We start from the raw sequence: 16,810 nt of genomic DNA on the forward strand, positions 1-16,810 counted from the left end.
AAATCAAATAAATAATCCTAGTAACTCAAACCAACCCAACCTAAAGGGGTTCATTATTCAATAAGGGTTATTTTGGTTGAAGAAAATTACAACCTGAAAAATTGGGTTGGATCTAGAAAGTGCTTCAACCTAACCCACAAACATCCCTAGGTTCCTCGTGTGGCTGTTTTGATGAATGTACTGTTTCTTATAAAAATAAGAATAATGGACAGAGGCATCTATAAAAAATGTTTTTTTTATCAAAATTAAAATAAAAAATAAAAATTAAAAACAAAAACAAAACCAAAAACAAAACAAGGCTCGTCACCAAGATTTCTCAACAATATTTCCTACCATAAATAATCAAATTCTTAGTTTATATATGCATAACTATAGGAAGTAAAATCTAGTGCACTGCTCTACGGCTCTACCTTTATATTCTAAAAGGATAGCTCAATAAATAGAGAAGTGCAATGAGACTGAAAATTACTCAAATACTAAAATGCTTACTGTCTGAACAAGACAAAAATACATAATAACGAATCAGAACACAACCTTTTCTGGGAAAACAGAGGTATATTTTGAAAGAGATGCAAGGGCTGGCTTCTTCTGCGGTTTCACAGCAGGGAGAGAATCAGCAGTTGACTCTACCGTTTCTTCAGAGGGAAAAGAAGTGTCTGTCCCCTTTTTGCTTTTTGAAAATAGCTCCTCATTCAAGTTCAAATTGACCTCCCCAAAGGTGACATCCACGTTCTTAACAATTATACCAGCTTCCCTATGTCAATAAATAAAAGTAATTTTTTTACTGAATAAACTGCGCTCAAGATCACAATAATGAGACTATTACTGGACATTCAAGAAACTAAAAGACAAAACCACAAAAGATAGGATATTGTCATAGAGTTAACGGGTACATGCTTATCAAATGATTAAACAACAGTTGACAAGAAAAAGGCCCACGTTTGTTCAAGCAGAATAAACACCATGGAAACAATCAAAAGAACGTACCTGTCATGACCAAATTCACCATACAAAGAGAATTCTTCGCAACTAAAAGGAGCAGAAGGTTTCTCCATAGTGGCAAAAGATGAATTGCCAGCAGATATACATCCTCCACTGCTTAGGTTGGATGACTGTTCACAACTAACTCGTGGTTCACCAATATGCACAAATATAGGCAATATTTGTAACCTGACAAACAAATTTGGTCTAGTTCCACCATTTTTTGATATATCAATGCTAAAATCCTTAACTTCAACGGTAGCTTTGGGAGTCTGCAGTGTTCCAAGATCCAATTGCAAAAACAAATAAAAAAAAGAACAAGGAAAAAAAAATTAGCATAATAAATTAACCAAAATTTATATAAATAGAAGAAAAAATGCCACAGTAATCAGTTCTACAACGTATAGATCCAAATGTATAACTTTCAGAATCATGAGTTTCAATTGAAAAATCATAGAAAACATTGCAAACATCAGTCTCAGAACTTTGCATACCTTTAGAACCAAATCTGTTATTGAAACTGATAAATATCTAGCAATATTGGCCACAACCATCCACTTTCCTCTGCCTGAACTGCGGGTTTTCCGAGGCTTAGACGACTTTGGCCTACCTTTACTAGAAGGCCTCATGCAAACTTCTAAGTCACATATCAATATCTGAAGTTTCGGATCCCTAGAAATAAACCCCACACCAAGCTTTACCAAGGACTGGCGCAAACTCAACTTAATTTCACCAACTGATATAGATTCAATAGCACCCTGAAGATAATCACATAACAACAAATCTCAGGATCCATCTGAGTATTGACCTCCTAATACAAAAGAATACCATCCATTGTAGTAGCAAAAGTATAACACGCACAAAATAGCAATGGAGAAAGCACATAAACACAATAGCTGGTAACTGATAAAACTTGTCAACTTTGATTAGGAAAGCTATCAGTCTGTATAAAGAAATAAATAAAAATACTTGATCAAGGAGCTGGACTTCTGCAGTCAAAACTACATAGATTGTTGTGAAAAATAATATCCCAAGATTAAATCACCAGAAAAAAATAAAAAAATAAAATAACTACCTGCATTTCAGAATGTACAACTTAGCAAACATCCATTTCATTGTTCTTTCGAACCTTCCTATAATGCAAAATTTTGATATTACAGTGTACACAGGAGTCTGTGTGCTTGTGTCTGAACTGGGAGGTTGGAACAGCCAGGGAAAGTCTATACTAAATTCAAAAGGATAAAAACAAAAGGGGACACACGAAGCAAACAGCTGGTTTTCTTCATTCCTTTTTTCATTTCTTGGATTGGGTGGTCAACAACTACATCCAATTGATGATATCTCCTCTAAACTAAGAAAACCAATAGAAAAAGGTCACCTATAGACCATTAGCCACTAGGGAAAATTAGCTTCCCAAAGTCCCACTATTAAAGTCAACATTGGCACTGAAGAGTTAAAATAAATTTTTATTCAAATAAATTAAGATTAAATTAACAATAATTGTTTGGAAACCAGGGAAAATGCAGCTTTGACAATTATACCTTCCCAAGATTAACCTATCCACACATCACAAAGCCACATAGGAGAGGGGAGTGCCTAATGATTGTTACTAATACTAACATATTCAAAAAGGGCCTGAGGCTTTTCAAGAGCATTTTATTTTCCTTGTAAGGTCCCTAGACTTCACATTACATAATGAAATATTAAATGAAATTCAATAACTTTCCAAATATAAAAGAAACCTTTCGGAACTTGATCACAACATCCCTTAAGCATTTCCACCCTCCAACACGAAATGCTACTGATGCTCCAACAACCCTGCTCAAGACCCAAGCAACCAGTCTAGAAGCAAACCTGAAAAACATTAATAGAAGTTTTTTACCTATGATGAATCAGAATCCCAACTGAAATAATCAGCATTGATGCAATCTTAAAGGAAGTCAATGAGTCAATTGGAAATTGGAATTGAAATTGGAATTATAAGATAGCAACAATTAAATCTTAACCACAGATAAGTAATAGAATGGTGACACTAAAGATGGATAAATTTCTCTAAACAAAAGACAAAACCATATTCTTTGCTCAGGAATACGCTACCACAACTATTCTGAATGCCCTGACTAATTACTTCCATGATCAACTTGGGTTTTTAAATCTACCAAGATTTCACTAACATACGTACCAAAAGAATATTGAACAGATAGTTCGATCCAGTGAAATGGTGTCACCTATTCACCATCCAATATATGTTCAAACTGGAGAGCTTTTTCATAGGATGGTTTGCTACTCTTTTCCCCCCTTTTACTTTTGCTTTCTTTGTCTACGTGTTGTATACTTGACACTTTTGTACTTCTTTAACATTTCAATCATGTTTTATTTCTTGTTCAACAGAAATAAAAGAACGAACCATTTCTTGAGGAGACTAAATTACTTCTCATATATATTTTTATAAACATCATAAGTTGGAGAATCAAACTTCGGTTGATTTTTTCAAGCTTCATTCGAAGGTTTGTTTGGAACCTTTTTGTCAGCAGGATTCAGACTAGGACCTCCGTTCGACGTGTAGTCTATGTTAGATAAATTGATTTAGTTTGGGTTCTAATCTGGATAGTGTTACTTGACAAATATGAAGTTGGCTTCCTTGTTTTCAGTTTAGAAAGAATTGTTTAATCTTTATTGCAGCTGACGTCCAACGAATCCTTTTTGGAATTTTTTGAGGTTGTTTTCCATAAATGGGAAGAGGAGTTTTTACGTGACAAAATCATCTTGTATTGCAACGTTCGGGAGATCATAAGGCCACCATATGTCAAGCTGAAAACGATATATCGTCTCCCCTATATGCTATGGCCGTAAATTATCCAACGATAAGTCACAGCCTCAATGACATTCCCCACCCTTCCCAAATCAGGAGTACAAAATCTACTTAAAAATGAAACGATCAGTTTCTCTATTCCTAAACACTCTCCACCAATACCCCTACAATACAATGGCATTGAGCTTGTGAAGAAAACCAAATTGAGCTACACGATCAAACAGGAATAAGTGAAGCAGAAATGGAAGTAATTGAGGGACTTACATGAAAAACAGCCATAGTGTAATGGAAATGAGCAAGAAGCCAAAGAGAAAGTTAACAGGAGAAGCTGCCATTGGTGATGGGGAGAGTGGTAGTATCGGAAAATGAGTGGGAGAGTATCAGAAAATCGAATTCCGACGAATTAAGCAGAGTGCAATCACTGCACATAACTTCATATCAAAATGTAATCATCAGAAACAATTAAACCCTAGAATTATTGAAGTCCAAAATTGAGGAACAATCAGTAGACGACCAAGTCTTCAAGGCGTTGAGATCGGAAGATTTCCATTTATAGGATGAGCAGATCCGATCCGTGAAGTGCTCGGCGATCAGAAAAATGGACCGGCTGGCATTTTCTCTCTCGTTTTTTTTTTTTTTTAATTTTAATTTTTAATTAATGAACAAAAAATTTATGTGGAGGGGGGTGGGTTGGGATCTGATGTGGTTAGAGTACGGTATGTCCGTGTGTTCCGAGGTCTGTATTATAGAAAAACGTGCGGGAGTTGTCGCTATTTGAGAATTATAAAATGCCGAACGTGTCCTCAACTTTGTCAACGGGCGTGTTTGGAAGTTGAGATTTCGTGGCGGGAACCTTCTTTACCCGCCTCCGGATATTGGATTATTACAACAACCCTCTCTCCCTCTTGCCAATCAATCACCTCACCAACTAGTTCTTTCTACGTAAATTCGCTCTTAAAAATATTTATAAGACTTACTTTAAAAAGTAGATTTTATTAATAATGAGAACTGAAATACATTCATTAAAACAAAAAGATTAATTCCTACAGTATTTATATTATACTTACATTAATTAATGAACTTTTGTTGTTTGCTTCTTGTCTCCTACAAACTTGTAGGATATAATGAAAATATCATTTTATCTTTATATCAATATCAAATTCTCAAAAGTATAAAAACATGCTCTCTGGATAATAACCTTAGAACAAAGCTAATTCATCTCATTGTTCAAAATAACAATGATAATAATAATACCGGACAATGTTACATGTTCACCTAGGACATTTGAGTAGATGCTAATGTTATTGAGCTACAATTATTCCTTCGATAAAATAAGTTCAAATGTACATTATGTTTTGAATATAACAACAACAATTGCAAGAATTCAGTGGAATATTGTAATCTTTGGTTCTTATCTTATACTAGATTTCCTATAATAACCAGTTAGAATATAATTATATATTACTATAAATTTCATTCTCAGTTGACGTAATTTCAATAAAACTTAAAATTAGTCGCATGATATATTTTTTTTTATCAAAATAATTAAATAACAGTGTGAAAATTTTCTTATGCAAAATGGTATTCTGGCCTAATTTTTACAATTTCTAAATTATAAAATGAGTGGAGTCGAGCCACCATGCGAATGCCACGAGCCAAGCTGAGCCAGTTTCGTGGTAACATCAATCAGTTTTGGCCTCTCTCTTTGAAGGCAGTGGAATGTAATAAAAAGCAAGACCCAATACAAGCATTGAACTCCCAGTGAGAAAGAGGGGGCTTAAGCTTGCGCCTTCAGGTAGAAATGGCAATGGAAGTGATAGAATATAAATTGAAACTGGCACTGCATAAAGCCAACAAGACCAACCTTCAGTTCATGAATACAATATGCCATCGTCTAATATACACATTAAGACGATGAATATTGTCTAATATTAGTTCATATATTCTATGGAAAAGAAAAGAACCTGAAAGCATCACAACGAGGGAAGCGACAACTGCAGAAAATTTCTTCACTACGTTGAGCACAGTTATGTTGAAGGACAAATTTGTGATCACGTAAAGCAGAGGAAGCAATGGAGCCCCTTCGCAACCTGCATTCAACAGATCATATGACCATTAATTTTGGGTTGCCGTTTTCCCTTTTCAAATGCAAAACCAGAGTTTCCATCACGAGTCAAAGGAGCCAATTCATCATGCTGGGGAATCAATTCATGTTAACAGGAATGGCCAGGACTCTCTCCATGGAATGGGAGAGAGACGAGACCGAGCAGATAATTAACTGATCACTCTCACATTTGGATAGTCTCATGTCAACATAATACAATCTTCTGCATCTGATGAAGTTTAGAGAAAAGAATGAGCATGGTTATGAAAGAAATAAGAAAATTATCGTGCTCTTCATGATACAGATTCATATAATGCAAAACGTGTTCCTGTCAGATCAAACTGTGAAATGTTCATTGTGTATTCAACCAGCATATTGATAATCACTTTTTTTATTTTTTTTTAATGTTCTTGAGTGTCCAGACCGGTTTACGCATATCTCAACTAATCTCACAAAACAATTCGCCTAATCCTAAAACATTTTAGTGTCAAGGTAATGATAATCATTTTAATTGTGCTTGGGATGACAATTTAAGTCCTTTAAAAAAGGGTTTTGAAGGTTAAAAAAAACAATACTAAACCCTTAGAAAGTCATTCCACTCTAACTTATCCTATGTTTACATATATGAATATCTGCCCAAGAACAAGATAGTCATTGAATTACCACAAATCCAAAAGCATAAACTTGTTAGTAAACTCAATGATTGCATTTAATTAGTATTTATAACCAGAATCAACACTGTGAATCCTACCGCAGTCCTAGTATCGGTTCAAATTCTTCAGCCTTACTTTTAAGTCAACAAAACTTAGAAAATCAGTAAATCAAAATCATAAACTCCACCAAAAGAACAAAGAAAAGCACCAATGGACAAGGTTCTCAAGGAAGGGAAGACTAGTCGATGCAAACAGGAAAAAATTTGAGAATACTCGTTCGTCTCTAGTGTCCTAGTCATTCTTAGGGGAGAACAGGTGAATATGGAGGAAAATTAGGAAAATTCAAATACACGCATAAAAAATATGTCTAAAAATTATAGAAACAAATCTTCGAAAAAAAATTATAAACAGCGGTGCTTTGTATTTGTCATTACCCACTAAATATGACCACCTCCACAGCTTCTTGTGGGAAATGAAAAACAACTTTTTTCTCTAGCAATGATTGGAAATAAACGAGGCTGGGAGAATTATTAATTATAGTTCCTTGATTAATTTCAAATGCCACGATACTTTTCTAAGAAGACTTCACTACAATGAAGAAAAGGGGTTGTTCACCTTTGTCGTTCAAGTAGTACTTGATACTAATAAAGGCAAGTAGATTCTGCTAAACAGCTACAAAATATTACAATACTGAAGTGCAAAAAATTGAAATCTTCAATTCCTTATTTGTCATAAGGAAGTTTCTTTGCATTTAGATTCATTCCTAACATGGAGTTGTAGTCAAGGTTTCAAACTTTCAAGTTACCAGTTAACTGTGTGCTCATATCAGAGCTAAAGAAATATAATGGGTCTGTTCATTTCGTACACATAATAAATGTTCTAATTATACAATTAACACATCATATCCATGTTGAGTAAATCACCAAATATAAGCAGTATCCATGACAATTCAAGATGATATTTGCACTGCAAATCATTTAATGTATGTCAATAAGGTGCAAGAACTTGCCTGGTCTTCTGGCACCAACATTGAGAAAACAACCAGCACCATGCATCAGATATGAGGGGAGTTGGGCTATAGGTATGCCTTTCAAGTTCGAAAGAAATGGCAGAAAGAGAAGTACAAAAAGTGCCTGTGCGTGAATGTCAACTGTTAGAACTCAATAATAAATAGACCAGAATATGAGATTCAAAAAACAAATTTATTCATCCACCCAAAGTAATCCTGTCAAACGTGATTTAAAACAATGGTAAACACAATTACTGTATGGTCTTTGCAAACAATATTTTATACATACATAACTGACCTGTCCAGGCAAGTAAACTTGAGAAATTCAAGATGACTTCGCAAGATTCTAACCTGAAATCCAGATCCAAAAGAATTGACCACAAAAATGTCTAGTGACTTCCCCTACAACCAAAAGAGTTGAACATATTAGAGATAAAACTGCACAGATATTTAGCAGCAAATACATATACCAAAGAAATTAAATCCTCAAATAGCGACCAATTAAAAAATAGAGCAGAAATTGTCATACCCGGAGACGGGTTGCAGCATCAACGAAAATAAACTCCTGTTCAGAAAAACAAAGTCAACGTCCATTCACATTTGGTATACCACGTCAATTATTTTACATTAATGACCATTGCAACCTTCATAATCGATGCAGCAGCTTGACAAGCACTAGAAACTACCATTAATACTGGCCATAAAGGTGCAACTCCAGACAGAATTTGGCCTGCATCAGAACCACTGAAATAAGAAAGGCACATGTCATTGTCGAGATCCAAGCTCCGTGTCTGACAAAACTTATTAACACATTCTTCAGCAGCACAGAAAGAGGAAGATGGAAGGAGAAATTATATTTTGCTATTGGAAAGTAGGTTTACAAATTAAGGAACATTATTCTGAAGTGCAAAGTTATGTACATAAGAACCAAATATTTCATGGACAGTAAAAAGTAGAAAACAACCAAAGCATTACCAAAAAAGATGTTCTTGTTGGAACTGATAACAAGGCAATGACGGAACTGCTTGACTGATGAGTTCCCAAAAGGGAGAGGGAAAAAAACTCAAAAAATATTGCTCTCCTTACATTATCCATAAACGTTCCCTAATTATTTGATTTCAACCCACAAGTTCCAGAAAAGGGACTGGAAGTGTTAAACTAAAGAAGTTTCCAAAAAAACAAGAAGTCTCTGACTTCCTTTTTGAAAATAATCTGAAGTTGACAAAAAGATGCCTTGCTAATAGAATTGAGCATCAAGTCTTTAAGCATTAAAAAATTTGAAGATTCCCTGAGATCTTGGAAGAGAATGAACAGTGGAGAAGGAGATGTGGTTAGCATTTTCACTATCAGCCCTAAACAGGAGGACCAATCAAGTTAAAGGAGGCACAGCGAGTAACAAACTTGGACTTATTCCTTACATTGAGAGTCTGAGACCCTTCAACGAGTTATGAAAATAAATACGTTGATCCATTTTGGGTCTTTTCCTTTCCAAATCACTGATGAAACACGTTAGTGAAGGATGCTTCCCCTCAAAAGACCCATAAAGTTGATTTACATTTTAAAAACTTTTTTTTTCTTAAAGGAAAAAAAAAATGAAGGAGCTTAAGTTCTCAGATTTCAACAAGCAAAAGTATGTGAACCTCTTGAACCCTCCAGAATTTTATAAGTTATGATCTAAAAGTTAATAATGGTGGCAGGTTTAAATCTACTTGGTCTGGAGTTGGAGGAATCATTAAATCTGGAGTCGAGTAAACAGATCTCTTTTAAACTCATCTTCATCATCATTTTTGTCATCGTCATCATCATACATATATTATATACAGGATAATCCTAAAAATTGCTTAAGAAAATGCTGTATTCAAAACATAAGCATTTAAAAAGAAAAAATTAAAAAAAAAACCATAACCGAATCTAATAATAGTTGTTAGCCAAAGCAATCATAGCTCAACTTGCATATAATATGTGCTAACGACCAAGACGTCTATAGAAATCCCTCGCTCTCTATTGTATGAAAGGGAAAAAAGACCACTGCCCCAGTATAAACAAACCATTGGCCTCCTATGCGTTCCCCTTACTCCCTCTCCTAGAGTGTGTATGCATGAATAGGAGCCAGAAAAACAAAATTTTGGAAACTTTTTTTGTTTACATCTCCAACGTCTTGCTTATACGTCTTTTTATAAAGAGTTGGTACCAAATATGGCAAATTGTTTGTAGATATAGAAAAAAAATTGCAAATGTAGAAAAATGAATATAGCCGATACAACAAGTCCAACGAATCGATACCTTCCAACAGCAACTGCTAAACCAGCAGTTACAATAACACAGCCCGCAATTTGATTCCATGAGTACTTTCTACCTAGCAAAATGGCAGAAAATACGAGCTGCCAAACCAAAAAAGTCTGCAAAAAAGTTGTATTATTACAAGAGGTGCCAATCTGAGATGTGAAAATGAAATCAGGAGCACATGAGTACAGGTGGATATCCTTTCATTTGTTTTTCATGTTTATTAGAAAGACAGGGATCATAGAATGGATTATCACTACTTAAAGAGAGAAGGTCATTAAGGGGATATCATCAAATTTGTTAGCATAATTTCTTTTTGGATTGATCCGTGGATTGGTAACTTGCCTCTGAGTTCCAGTATTCCATGTTTGTTTCCAATTGGGCTTCTTCCCGGTGGTTCAGTTTTAGACCATTAAGATGAGAACACTTTATCATGGCTGTTATTTTCTGTAGGCTGTTGAAAGAGGAAGAAATTCCCAAGTTTCAGATGCTGTTAAGGTCTTTGTCAGATTAAAGAGTGATCAATCATCCAGATGGTCGAAATTGTCTCCATTATTTCAATAAAAAGTTCAATTTTGGAAAATAGTGGTAATAAATAAATAAATAATGTAGTTGCACATACCCAGATTTAAATCTTTGGAAATAGTGGAAAAAAGAACTTGAGAAAACGAGAGAGCCAATGGGGACGAGATTCATAAACTTGATAACAGGGTTATAATTGTAGTTATCATGTTCAATACTCCAAGTTGGTAAGCACATATCATAAACTACAACAAAGGCACTAACAGACCAAACATTTAATCCAGCAAGTACAATGGAAGTAGGTTTTTACTTTTCCAGTTACGAACTTCGGCAAAAAGAATGGTACGACGAGATACCTGACTGAGTATAGGTATTGCTGGACCAGGAAGCGAAGCTGTAAATGATACATAGCATTCAGTATGAGTTCTAAACGCAAATTGAAATCATAAATTGGTGCCGTTCTTTTCCTCCTTCAAGCCAGCTTAATTCTTACAACTCTTTACATCCCATCCGTCATATCACAAGAAACAATCGTTCCTATTATACTCTGATTGAAGTGTTAAAAAAGCAAGTGACATCCCAGAAATTGAATTACAAACAGTTACAACTATCATGCATAACCACATAAGGACGCAAAACGACATGAAAATATATCAAATAATGTATAATTTGATAATTTGGTTACCTGCCGCAGCCATCCCCGTTGCAATTCCAAGCGCTTCAAGAAAACCTATGGCCATGAATCGCGATTTTGGAAGAGATAACATCTCTTCAGTAACAATGTTTGCCCGACGCCGCAGATATAATATACTAAAATATACCATAACATATCTGCTCCCACGTATTATAAGACAAAAATTCCAAAGTTCTTCAGTAAGATGCATAAACACATAACTTAAAAGCAGCAAAAACATCAGAACAAAACAATCTACAACGTAAAAATGTAAACGACAAATCATCAAGGCAGAGCATAAATAACTTGCCCGAACGTAGTCAATTGAGCTAAGAAGAATGGATATTCCTTCAATGGAACGAGAGCAAGCTTGTACAACACACGATTCGCGATTGCTAGTGACACGGCAATTAGAGAGCTTACTACTATAAGTTTCGTTTTAGCGGGAGAATCTGAGTCACCATTGGAGGCATGTGGTGTGGAATTCGAATTATTCGAAGAGCTGAATCGAGCTTTGATATTTCTGTTCTTGATTTTGAGATTTCTCAGTGAAGCCGTTGGTCTTGGTCGGTGGAAATGAGCCCATTTCTCATTCGGCGAAGGCATTGAGAAAACAGAAAAGAGTTTCGTTGCATCGACGAGGGGGCAAGCGAAAGAACGATGCGTCGGAAAGTGGAGAGAAATTGGATTCGGCGACGACGGAAATGGCAATCCCATGGACGAGAGTTGTTCGGCGGACAGCGAAAGTCGCTCCGTCATTATTTGCATCAGATGTCTGATTCAGGCATCTCTTTGCAATGTAAGAAATGAGAAAGAAAACAACGGTCCAGAACGCCACCACAACTGCATCTCTTGGCAATTTTAAAATTTTTAGGATAAATTATCATTCTATTTTCTATATTTTATACTACATGACAATATTGCAACTCTATTTATATTTATATTGTAACTCTATTCTAGTTTTGCCTAGGTGAGCTTAATGGTAAAAAAAAGGCGGTAATTTCTAAAATGATTCATTTTTCACCTGATTTTATTATTTATAAATTTTAAAAGTATTTTTTTTTTTAATTGTTTTAATTTAGTTTATCGAAAAGTAAAATTGAACTGTAACTCTAAACTGCACTAATGTAATATTTTAATTAAATTTCATTTTTAATCACGGGACATGTTATCAATAGAAATGGCTTCGAACATGTTACCTATAAAAATTTGATGTATAAACTATGAAATTTGGTATATGGTGGTATGATTAACTTAAATTGATATGTAAGAATCAATTAGGCGACGAGTACTAATCCTATTTCAATTGCAGTACTTTCGAACATGTTTGCTAGGTATTTTGCATATTAAATTTGATTATGATTGAAATCTTTTACTTGCATTGTCTAGTATCGATCTTCTTATCATTACTACTCAAGGTCGAGTAGTAGTGACATCAATAACAAGTAACAACAATGGTGACATACTCATCAATTTGACCAACTACAATAACGATATCCTTCAATGAATCTAATGTGATTCTTGATCGCAGATGGATTGGTCACTACCAACTACACAATTAGATCATTATTCTATTACATATTTTGTTGTTTGAACAATTTAAATACAAGATTTCTATTCAGAGTAATCCTCAATTGTCAATCCTCTCACTTCATTCAATCAACAATTCACTCATACCCAAATCATCAATCTCCATCATGCTCTCATTCTCCCATCTTAGGACCCAATTATCTCGCATATAATCCAATTTTACAATTGCCTCCATGTTCTATCGAAAGCTTGTCATCTTCTCCCATTAGTCGTATTTGGTGATGACTCGCTTTATTGCTCAATCTCACACCAATCCTCATGCTCTCTCGTCACTAGCTTCTTAGGGTTTTTGAAATTTCCTAATTGCTCCTCCTTCATGTTCTACCACTAAAATTTGCCAATTCACGGAGCAGAGAAGCAAGTGCAAATCAAAAGGAGACAAATGCTGTGTTCAATTTGGTCATTGAACAAAATCAACCACACGCAAGCGAAGGACCATTAGAAAACCTAGTTTTCAAAAGCTGGACCAAATCTCTTATGAAAATCTATATGCATGAACTCTATGCATATTCATAGATCATGTATGCTATGTACATCCTACACTGACCAAAATTAGCCTTAAATATTGCATTGTTATTCTACATTTCACGTCCAAAATCAAGATTGAATATTGCATTCTCATTCTAAGATTTCACAGCCTTCCGTAGTTTCGTAGAATAACCCCAAACATCAGCATGTGATATTATTCACTCAAAACTTTAATGTCATATATTGAAGATATTCAATAAAAAAAGAACCAGTACTTTTATTCCGGACACATTAGTAAAACGTATGTAAAACTGTAAGCGTGAAAAATAATATCAGATTAATGTAAAAAGAAAAAAAAACAAAGAAAGAAAGAAAATGAAAAGAAAAGCAACACCATTGACGTCGAGGCTAGCCATCGGGGGCGTATTATTGTTCTGAAACCAGCCTAACGGCCCCTATATTTTTAAATTCTTCAACAAAACCTCAAAACTTGGGCATTTGATAATTGATTTTAACCTTTAACTTCAATTTTCATCTATTTAATTCTACTTAAACCATCCACTCAGTCGATCGTTCCAATTGACTTCAACCTAAAACTTAATAAAAATAGAAATAATTGAGCCTAAGATTTAATAAAATAGAAATATTTGAGCGTTTAAAAAGAAAATACACAGCGGTCTTACGTCTTGAATGAGACAAAAGCCAATTACACACCTATATTATCTTTTGTATTACTATTCAAAAAGATCTAAAACAGTTACTTTTGCATTATTCATCAAGTAGATGTTTAAAAATCCAAACATCATTTTTAAATTCACAAGGAAAAAGCCATAACAATTGAGTCCAAATGATGAAGTGCTTCATTATTTAAACACCATTATAGTTGTAGAGAAGTAGCCGTAAAGTGAAACATTGTCAAAACACAAAATAAACTGACACCGCTCCTTGCGGTTACATCCAAATGAAAAAGTGTGAATAAATGATTGTTCTAAAAATCAATTATTTTAAGCACCCAAAACAGAACCTGAGCTCCTGCGGCATTCCTGCAACATATCCAAGTAGAATTGGCACTTGCTGATGTCACTTCCATAGTGGTTCAGGCACTGCAAAGAAAAAAAAGGTTAAAGAAAATGGAAGTTGCTCGAGTATGAAGATGAGGCAAATAATGGCTTCAGCCTCCAAAAGTCATGATAAATAACAATAGAGAAACAAGGAACTTACATCTTGAAAGGATTTTGACTGAACATTACAAGCATCAGAACCACCAGAATTGCTTGCTACAGAAGGTGCTGAGGAAGCTGATGAATCAATGGTCTCATGCTGGATGGTTCGAGGACCCATTACGGCATCAACAGCCCTGTGAGCCACTGCACTTCCGGTACCAAAGGCCATACCTGCACATCAGCACAAAAAAAGACATGGTTACACGATGGCATTGAAATGATTAGTTGTAGAAACAGAAAGGGCATGTGCTTCCTGAACTCACCTTGAGCAATAGTGGCACCAAGACCTCCAAGCATAGAACCACCACCACCACCTTGTACAGGTGCAGGTGGAGGAGCGGAATTAACTGCAAAAGACAATATAAGTTTAGCACCAAAAACAATATTGTTAAGAACAAACCGCCAAAAACATAAATAAAATTTGGGTTTATTATTGATAAAAACAGCATATCCATTCACACTATAGTATTGGAAACAATCAAAAGATTCCATCTGTAAAGCAGCTAATAACCATGAATCTATGTCATCAGTCATTAGCTATATAGTGAAAAATAAAGGTGGCATAAATACCTCACAAGAAAGGACAATAATGAATTAGATTTAAAGTGGAAGGTGGATGAAGTCCAGGTGCAACCATTAGTTTTACATATAATAATAGAGTAGCCTGTCGTCTTCTCATCAAATACCGCACCCCACTACTCAAGTTTTCAATCTCTTTAAGTTTCACTCTAGTAGTTTTAAGTTATTTAGGATGCAATCAAGAATCTTGTTTAATGTTTTCATATTCTGACTGATTGGAAAATTTTCAGGGTATAACTTTCAATTCACTGAACCAAATGGATCCTAGCAAACAGTTTTTTTAAGGAAAAATAGTAAACAAAGAAGTCGCAAGAGAATCCTTCCATTGGTCAAAGGAGGAGAAGGTATAAGAGTTATAGAAAGATGTACATTAGCACAACATCATAGCTATATATATAATTTGTTTTTATAACAGCTAATTGTTTTTGCGTAGCCTAATTTTGAATTTGAAATTTTAAAGTGAAAAGCAATTCAGAAATATAGTAATTCAGGCTATAAACTCATTTAGTTTTGGTTAAATGAAGATATATAACATGGTAGATAGGATAGAATAATAACCAATAGTTGAGATCGAACCTAATCTTTAGTTGGCAACTACAACTGTTTCATATCATTGAACATGTGCGAGTAAAAGTTTAAACTGGAATCAATTAACTCTTTGAATTCAACTCTTTCCACCGAATCCTTGATACCAAATTCCTTTAGTACACCGTAACTTATAAAACCAAGATCTTCAGCTAAGAAAACTAGAGGGTATTTCTACTGACATTAAAAGATGCCTTTGGTAAAGGCACATGTACAAGTAGGCCGAACTGAAATCCAGTCCACCATGGACATGAAGAGGATAAACATATCTATGTACTAGAACAGAGGCCCTCATAACGGAAACCAGACAAATTCAACTTTGCTCCCTCAAATGAGGTCTTGAAAATAGATAAAGATTGTCGTATTTTACCTGGCGCCGGAGGATTGCGAGCTGGAGCGCGAGCGGCGGGACGGGGAGCAGATCGTCCTGCAAAATAATCAAAGGTCAACCACTTACCACATGCTTGATAGAGATTAAATAAGTAACACAGCTCGAACTTTTATGGCAATCACATAAATTTCTAAAACCTAAAGCATGCAAACGCTTCAACTTCAAACCCTAGCTTTGTCCACCCCCCGCCCCCCAAGAAAATTGTAAACAATCTTGTCGTAAAATCAGATCCAAAAAATCAAGAACTTCCCTAAGCCAGAAACCCAATCCAACTCTTCATACAAAAGCCATCGCCAGAAATATAAGTAGGTAGACAAACTAGGAAAAAAGAAACAAAATCTGACCGGATGAAATCAATCTGAAAAAGGAAATAACTAGTAACATAAAGAGACATGAAGGAAAAATGTAAGAAATACTAACCACCGGAGCTGCGACGAGGCATGGTTGAGGATTAAAAGATAGGGCGACTGCGTGGAGGAATAGTAAAAGAAATCGCGGTGGCTGTTTCCTGCAGTAATGAGATCGGAAATTTTAGGGTTACGGATTTGTGGTCATGTTTAACTTTTTTAGGGGTTTATATAGGGACCCAGATTCTAGGAGTTTCGGATTAATTTTCTAAACACCGCAAGCTAACTAATACATAAATCACGTACTCCACCAATTGAAGATGGCCACGTGGTTCTACTTTTCCTCCTTTTGCACCACTAGCGAACCTAGATGAGACCAACGAATTATTCTCGAATGTTCTTTCCCTTGAATTCAAAATACAACATATTGCAAATTACATCAACCATGTTTCTCCATGCATGCTAATATCATATCTGATTGTCAGTCGTCGAGATGAAAATGATTGGTGGTATATTAAAATTACATTTTCAAGTTTTTAATTTTAAAAAACTATAGTGTTTGAAACCTACTTAAAATTATTTTTTAAAAT

At 35.0% G+C, this 16,810-nt stretch overlaps 3 protein-coding genes across 6 annotated transcripts in view; all 3 read right to left on the reverse strand.

Moving 5' to 3' along the window:
• LOC103488114 (protein SABRE) overlaps positions 1–4,430 on the reverse strand; it is a 28,907-nt gene extending 24,477 nt beyond the window's left edge. The window contains exons 1-5 of the mRNA XM_051082325.1: positions 4,058–4,430; positions 2,724–2,835; positions 1,476–1,739; positions 988–1,253; positions 535–754 (exon numbers count right to left, since the gene is read on the reverse strand). Of these exons, the coding sequence (XP_050938282.1) occupies positions 535–754; positions 988–1,253; positions 1,476–1,739; positions 2,724–2,835; positions 4,058–4,128 (933 nt within the window). The 5' untranslated portion in view covers positions 4,129–4,430. The remainder of the gene's footprint in view (positions 1–534; positions 755–987; positions 1,254–1,475; positions 1,740–2,723; positions 2,836–4,057) is intronic.
• Positions 4,431–5,282: 852 nt separating this feature from the next.
• LOC103488113 (protein CLT2, chloroplastic) lies at positions 5,283–11,909 on the reverse strand. Of its 2 annotated transcripts, none has more exons than XM_008446680.3 (10): positions 11,348–11,909; positions 11,050–11,195; positions 10,721–10,758; positions 9,843–9,958; positions 8,204–8,303; positions 8,089–8,124; positions 7,911–7,961; positions 7,560–7,683; positions 5,758–5,883; positions 5,283–5,633 (listed from the first exon to the last, which is right to left on the reverse strand). In XM_008446680.3, exons 1-10 carry the CDS (start codon positions 11,803–11,805, stop codon positions 5,476–5,478), a joined length of 1,353 nt encoding a protein of 450 aa, XP_008444902.2. In that variant the 5' UTR covers positions 11,806–11,909; the 3' UTR covers positions 5,283–5,475. The 2 variants fall into 2 exon arrangements, with proteins under 2 accessions (XP_008444902.2, XP_050938283.1); XM_051082326.1 differs by lacking the exon at positions 5,283–5,633 and adding an exon at positions 7,166–7,211 and having other exon boundaries at positions 11,348–11,907.
• A 2,023-nt stretch (positions 11,910–13,932) lies between these two features.
• LOC103488112 (uncharacterized protein C6C3.02c-like) lies at positions 13,933–16,485 on the reverse strand. 3 transcript variants are annotated; one of them, XM_008446679.3, is made up of 5 exons: positions 16,294–16,485; positions 15,853–15,909; positions 14,582–14,665; positions 14,317–14,489; positions 13,933–14,198 (listed from the first exon to the last, which is right to left on the reverse strand). In XM_008446679.3, the coding sequence occupies exons 1-5, from the start codon at positions 16,313–16,315 to the stop codon at positions 14,100–14,102; spliced, it is 435 nt and encodes a 144-aa protein (XP_008444901.2). In that variant the 5' UTR covers positions 16,316–16,485; the 3' UTR covers positions 13,933–14,099. The 3 variants fall into 3 exon arrangements, with proteins under 3 accessions (XP_008444901.2, XP_050938284.1, XP_050938285.1); XM_051082327.1 differs by having other exon boundaries at positions 16,297–16,463; XM_051082328.1 differs by having other exon boundaries at positions 16,290–16,404.
• Between the last annotated feature and the right edge of the window lie 325 nt (positions 16,486–16,810).

The sequence above is a fragment of the Cucumis melo genome, chromosome 3 (assembly GCF_025177605.1).
Source record: "Cucumis melo cultivar AY chromosome 3, USDA_Cmelo_AY_1.0, whole genome shotgun sequence".
Classification (NCBI taxonomy): domain Eukaryota; kingdom Viridiplantae; phylum Streptophyta; class Magnoliopsida; order Cucurbitales; family Cucurbitaceae; genus Cucumis; species Cucumis melo.

Coding starts and splice junctions, on each gene's coding strand:
- LOC103488112 (XM_008446679.3), bottom strand. CDS start 16,315: ATGCCTCGTCGCAGCTCCGGTG. Junction 14,666..15,852: donor TCGCAATCCTCCGGCGCCAG/GTAAAATACGAC, acceptor TGTCTTTTGCAG/TTAATTCCGCTCCTCCACCT. Junction 14,199..14,316: donor AGTCAAAATCCTTTCAAGAT/GTAAGTTCCTTG, acceptor TTTTCTTTGCAG/TGCCTGAACCACTATGGAAG.
- LOC103488113 (XM_008446680.3), bottom strand. CDS start 11,805: ATGCAAATAATGACGGAGCGACTTTCGCTGTCCGCCGAACAACTCTCG. Junction 8,304..9,842: donor TTAGCAGTTGCTGTTGGAAG/GTATCGATTCGT, acceptor TTCTTATTTCAG/TGGTTCTGATGCAGGCCAAA. Junction 7,962..8,088: donor ATGCTGCAACCCGTCTCCGG/GTATGACAATTT, acceptor TTTTGGTTGTAG/GGGAAGTCACTAGACATTTT.